The sequence below is a fragment of the Nuphar pumila genome, chromosome 6 (assembly GCF_984573655.1).
Source record: "Nuphar pumila chromosome 6, dmNupPumi1.hap1.1, whole genome shotgun sequence".
Taxonomy (NCBI): Eukaryota; Viridiplantae; Streptophyta; class Magnoliopsida; order Nymphaeales; family Nymphaeaceae; genus Nuphar; species Nuphar pumila.
In genome coordinates this window covers 27,918,056-27,924,729 of record NC_143254.1, presented here as the reverse complement: position 1 = coordinate 27,924,729, position 6,674 = coordinate 27,918,056, and the positions used below count along the sequence as shown (strand labels likewise).

Genomic DNA, 6,674 nt, shown 5'->3' with positions numbered 1-6,674 from the left:
CAAAGTCCCTTGTGGACCATTTCTTCACCTCTTTGGCCTCCACCCTCAGACTCTTGGTCCTTCCTCAAGGCATCCACCTCCTTCAATAGATCAACTATATGATCCCTTACAGTTCGTCCCAGCTGTATGGATGCCCCCCACTCCATTAACATTCCAAAGAAAAAAGAAACAGCAGCAGCAGAACAAAACGTTCTGGTTTGGCCCATCGAGCGTACAGGTCAAAGAAAAAAAAAGAGCAAAAAGATAACAAAAAATAAAGAATCCCCATCTGAGAAAGAGTGAAAAGGGAACCGATTGAGGGCTTTAAACCCCAAAATCCTGCCTTCCAATCTAACTGCACAAGATAACTCTGATAACACCTAACACCGAGCAGGCGACTACAGCAAAGAAGAGGGTCACAAAGTCCCTTGAGGACCATTTCTTCACCTCTTTGGCCTCCACCCTCAGACTCTTGGCCCTCCTCAAGGCATCCACCTCTTTCAAGAGATCAAACTCCACACCCTTCTTCTTCAGCTCTTGCACACACTGCTCTAAGAGTTTTCCGTCTTCCTTCTCCCTCTTGAGAAGTTTCTCTGCGTGGCTCTCAACGTCCATCTTGTATCTGATCGCCCATATCATTGCCAGTGAGCACACAAGAGAAAGGAGTGTGGGGATCCATGATCTGTGGCAGGACTGATTTGGGGTTGCTGCACTCTGCAGAGAGGTGTAGAGCAGAACCAAGAAGGAAGAGTGGAACAGGAAGAAGAAGCAGTAAAGCTGCGCGATCTCCTTGCGGGCAGCATCGATCTGAGACTCCTTCAACGAGACCCTCTGCAAGATGAGTTCCTCTTCTTTGATCCACTGCTTGAGGAGGAGCCTGTGGGTGGGGCTCTCTGCGATCTGTTGTAGAGGGTGAGGGAATTTTGATGGGTCCTTTGTGGGATTGCTCTTTTCCGGTGGTGAGCACATCATGTAGAGAGAGAGAGAGAGATTCAGCCTTCAGCATCCATGGAAAAACATAATGGATTTGAATAGGAGAGAAAATGGAGGATCATAACACGTGGCCATCTGGACCCCGGTCATCTTTCGACCGTTAAGATATTGAGTTTGGAGCGTCAAATAAAGACATGCGATTTTTAGCAAACAGGATCAAGTGGGTGCATTTGATTTGAAACATTTTTGGACCGTTAGGATGGGAAACGGGGAGAAAAAAGAGTAGCAAAAACGGTTTGGGAAACAATGTTGTCTGGCTTTAGATTTAGACAAATTGTGTACATGGATGGGTGTGTAGGCCAAGTGGGTCACAAGGGAGAAGCAGGCACAGTGGCAAACAGAGGTTAGGTACAACCACGGCTGTCTTTATATGTTAAGCAGAAGACCTAAGACTAGGGGTGGGAAAACCAGACACGACCCGCCAACCCGCCTCTTAGGCGGGTTCGGGTTGGGCAAAAACGAACCCGTTTAATAAACGGGTCGACCCGCCTAACCCGTTTATTAAACGGGTCGGGTTCGTGTTAGGGGTATGCCAACCCGGCTGACCCGTTTAATAAACGGGTTAGGCAGGCGGGTCAACCCGCCGACCCGCCAACCTGACCCGCTAACCTGCCAACCCGTTTACCCGACCCAACCAGTTTATTAAGCGGGTTGGCGGATCGTGTCGGGTTACCCGTTTAATAAATGGGTCGGGTTCGTGTTTGCCACAGCCGACCCGTTTAATAAACGGGTCGGGTTCGGGTTCGGGTTGAGGTATGCTGACCCGCCAACCCGACCCGATTGCCACCCCTACCTAAGACTGAATCCCACTGGCGTATGGGAGCTGTCATTGCTTTATCACGGTTGAGGCATGTAAGCCTGGGTGGTCGTGTTCTCAACCCATAGTTTTACCTCGCTGGGTAGTGGACCCATTAAGTGACTTTGTTCCTGTTGAGGTTTTCCTTCTGTCATAAAAAAAAACATACAAACAAACAAAAACAGAGTTTAAGTACATATAGGGGTGTCAACGGGTGGGATTGGTTTGGACCTAAGTCTAATCGGGTCTACTATAAGAAAAACCATACCCAAACCTGATAAGAACTACATGAAACGGACCTGAACTGTACCCGATAAAACAATATTTTTATAATTTGTACATTGAAAAATTGCAGGTCTTAATCAGAACTCGTGTCAGCCCGGTTCTGGTATAAAATTTCATAAAACATACCTGGATTCATGTATTAATGGGACCTTCGAGACCAGACTCAGTGCTTAATCAGGTTTTCTTATTTGTCACCATACCCAGATCCTACAGGGTTCGGTTAGGGTCGAGTCAGGGTAAACCAGGCCCGTTGACACCCTAGCTACAGGTAAGTCTAGCAACCTTAATTTAAGGTAGTTAGGAACTTAACTGTAAAGGAAAGCCTGCATTGGTGGCGGACCCTTAGAGACCTTGAAAAATGCTATGAAAAGCCTTCAGGAAATGAGGACAACAAGGCCAACCTCTTGTCTATTAGACAAAATCCAAATCTATGTACTCAAATGTAAATGAATATCATAAAAACAGAAAATATAATAGAATTATTATGACTAACTGTTGTTATTTTGGTTCAAAATTATGGCTTTTGTTGGACCTAGCCCTTTGGCAAAATAACTCTTTGTTTGCCTAAGTTTTGGAAAATGAGTTTTGATAAAAAAAAAAACTCACTTTAAATTCTTCCAGTTTAAAATGTGAAGAGTTGGATTAGAGGGCAAGGCCCTAAATGTGATTGAATCTTGGGCTTGTCAAATAAACTTTAAACATTGAACTAGGATTTAGCCCAATGGGTTCATTCTTGGCTTGATTTTGACCAATGTTTTTATTACGTCTTTTTGAACCGTTTTAAACCTCATAAACAATCTTTAAAAAAAAAATTAAAGGAGATTTAACATCATATCAGTTTGTGAGTTTAACCAGCCAGTCAATGAATCATTCTGGACCAATTTTGAATGTCCCACCTAGCCTTAATGGCTAGCCTCAATGTGGCTTAGCATGATGGGACGTGTGCATGCATGGCTTTAAGAGTCTTTATGGGGGCATACTAAATATTGTGATCAATGAACCTATAAGGACCTATTGACCACCGTTCAACCCAAGTTTATATATACCTAAAAAGGTTCCTTAATCTATAAGAAGAAGCTTTGCATGGCTTGGCTAGTGTAGAATCAATTCTTCTTCTCTTTTTTACTCATATCAAAAATTATTTTTTTCTCTTTGAGGAGCTACTCACAGTAATCGTGTCATGATAGTTAACTGCCTTAGTGTGAAAGGTGATCGAGAAAAGCATAAGAAGTGCAAACTTGGTTGTATCTTAGAAGCGAAGTTGCCTGATTTTATTCGAAAGAACAATTGTCGCTTTTAAGAGAATGCCATAGTGTGCACCTCCAAGACAAATCGGTTATTATCATCACCATGGTTGCCATCTGGTTCCTGTAGAAATTTCAACAATTTAAAAATGACATCATGCTCCATCAAGACCTGTGTAGGAAGATGTTTGATCGATTATAAAAAATTGAATAAAGTAAGGTATGCTATTTATCCTATAAATATAAATTTTGCTTTGTTCTCTTGACAACACTATAGTCTATGCCTTTTGAATCAGGTGGTTGCTTGCTCATGCATACTTGAACCTAACTATGGAAGATCTATGATGAATTCTTGGGCCTAGGTTATAGACATGAGAAGGGGTAGACTTAGTTTGGGTTAGGTCAAGGTCAACAAACTCGGATAGACAAGGTATCGGGTTTTTGACGGTCTTAGAGAGAAAAATCAAAACTCTCAAATAGTACCATAAAAAAATCTCAAATTTTAAGAGATGATTCTAGACACCCTAACTAGGATTAGTTCAATTTTCAGGAGCAAACAACATGAAAATAGAGAGATACAGAATATTGAAGTGGCCAAACTAGGCTGAACAAGACAAGAACAGACTTAGTTTGGGATAGATAAACCCGAATTGTAAAAATTGAGTTTTCCGTACAGAGAGCTCAATAAATCATGAAATTCAAGAGTGGGTTAAGGACACCATGAGGAACACTAGATTCGAATTGCATACTCAGATTCTTCACAGTTTGGGATGGGAGATTTTTTGAAGTTTGATGAAGTTCTAGGTTCGTGAGAATTCAGGTTGGGTAGGTTCTAACTTAGGTTTGGATCAAGGGAATGGGCTTGGTTGACTTACTTGTATAAGGGTGACTGAAATGCACAAAATGATCTACAATTCTCAAGAGACTCGAACCGCTCATGAAAAACTTGAGAAACAAGGAATGAGACAGAGGGTCCAAAGAAACAAAAAAGATTGTGAATTAGATCACAAACTGAGATCATTTCCAAATAACACTATAAGAAAAATGCGGATTTGCGATGGATGTTATCCGTCGCCGATCATGTTCAATGACGGAATGGCGATGGATTAGCGACGAACGATATCCATCGCATATTCTTGGTCGCTAAGTAGTGACAGAACTGATTTGTCTCTATATCGTCGCTAATTAGCGACGGATTAGCGACGAATGTAATCCATCGCTAAATAATCATGGATTTGATTTTGCGACCGATACATATCTGTCGCTAATCTGTCACTATATTAGCGACAGATTAGCGAGGGATTACATTCCATCACAAAACCAAATATTAGTGATGGATAATATTTGTCGCTAATCCATCGCAAAATTTTAAAAAAAAATTAAAAAAATTGTTTAAAATATAAATATCGAGGAAAAAAATTATTTGAAATATAAATATCGAGAAAAAAATTTGTTTGAAATACAAAACGCTTTATCTTTCAGAGCAAGTATTGACACCAGGAAATTGAGCCAGTCACAGACCCACACAAAGTTTCAAGCAAATTGCTAGGCATATTGGTACCCATGCACCAACTTCAAGTAACTTTCATGATCATGCCAATCACACACTTTGCAAACCAATAAAACAAGTGGAAACAGAGGATAGGAATGAAGATACTTTAACATAAAAAAAAATGTCGTAGCAATGTTTTCAGTAATCACACAGAAGTCAATGCACGTCATTTGTGGATAACTATTTGAATTAAGAAAACAATGCCACCTTCATCCTATTACATCTTATGTGCTATCTCTACAAACATCCACCCAGGTCAACCTTAACCCCCAAGTATGGCTTCAAGTCTCCATTGGCAGTTTTTCATCTGACTGTAGAACAACTATACCTCCTTGGGAGCTATTTAGTTTTGATCAAAAGAACACCACATCGATATGTAGAAGCTAAAGACCTTCAAATCCTCATTGTTAGTTTTGGGTCTTGTTCTTGCAAGTCACTTCAAGAGCAAAGTGTCGAAGATCAGAACCAAAAACAATGATATAACATTTATCCACAGATGGTGACCCTAAAATTAGATTTTCTCACATAACACCAAACTTCCTGTCCATTTCCAGCACATCTTGTTGAGTGGCAGCACAGTGAGGACATCAGCTTTGAATCTATTCCAATCAATTTTGACACCAGAAAATTGAGCAACTTCATGGAGAAGAGAACGAGTATTGTTGTAGCGGTGTACCTATAAAACAAAGAGAAAACACAAGCCATCCATGAGATCACCCAAAACAAAAGATTCTAGTTACCATTTTCTGGATGCATATGATCTGTTTAAAAAAGTTTTGACAAGTGGGTTAGCTTCATAACATACAAAAGAAACTAACAGAGGCACCTACTTGATGCTTTTCAAAAACTGTCACATGGTTATTTGATTTTCGATAGGGTAGGTGGCTTGCACATAATGAAGACAAGATGTGCCACTATAATTTCCCCCAAAAAATTAGAATAACATTTATAAAAAAAATTTGAAGTTAGTAGCATGATAACAAACCGATGACAGCAACCGATAAGATGTTCAATCAAAGTCAACCTTTCACACTGACCATACACATGAATCAATAACTATGCATAACAAAAAACTTCATACTTGACTAATAGCATGCCAACTTTTACCATTTTCAACTCTTCTCGTTTCATTCACTTGATCACCTTTCTTGGAGGAAAGGTGTTTAGCAGACGGTAGGTGTTTATTAGAGTTATTCTCCAAAGAATCCCTGGTAAAGAAAGAAAAACTTGGCTTCAGGCATGTAGGATGAAATCATTCAGTTGGGTTCCATAACACAAGAGAACCTGCAAGATATTGTTCATACGTCATTTTGAAATTGTCTATGAACTTGCCATGTGGTTCACTATATCAACAAGAATGAATGCAGTATCCTAACTTTTAACTGAAATGGAACAAAGATGTCCTCTTATAAACAACAGTTGTCATTCATAAAACTACAAGGATTTTTCCTTCTTTTAATGGATATTTTGTGGACAGAGTATAAACAAGAGAAAAATGCACTGATAAATCATAAATATAGCATACTCAAAAGGAGATTTCTGAAGATGGTGTTAGCATCTCTTTTTGTTCCTTTGTATGTCCAACATATGAATATCCAAAATCAGATAAAAGTAACAATAGCTCATCTAGGCAAACAATGTCCTCTAAATGGCTATTAGACAAATAGCTAAAAGTAGGAGATACCAACAAAGCTTCAATACAGTAAAACTACTAAGGATAGTCATCAACAAGGAACATTTAGTATAAAATTAGAAAAAGCTTCAACAAAAAAAATATTTGGAACACTTAAAGCACTCAAAAGAGTTTGTACTAACACATCAACTC

General features: G+C 39.6%; 1 protein-coding gene across 1 annotated transcript; it reads right to left on the bottom strand.

Moving 5' to 3' along the window:
• Positions 1 to 330: 330 nt before the first annotated feature.
• LOC149834482 (uncharacterized) lies at positions 331 to 948 on the bottom strand. The gene has a single exon (XM_090009375.1). The coding sequence runs from the start codon at positions 946 to 948 to the stop codon at positions 331 to 333; it is 618 nt and encodes a 205-aa protein (XP_089865501.1).
• Between the last annotated feature and the right edge of the window lie 5,726 nt (positions 949 to 6,674).

Bases quoted from the DNA above. Each gene is read 5' to 3' on its own strand.
- LOC149834482 (XM_090009375.1), bottom strand. From the start codon at position 948: ATGTGCTCACCACCGGAAAAGAGCAATCCCACAAAGGACCCATCAAAA.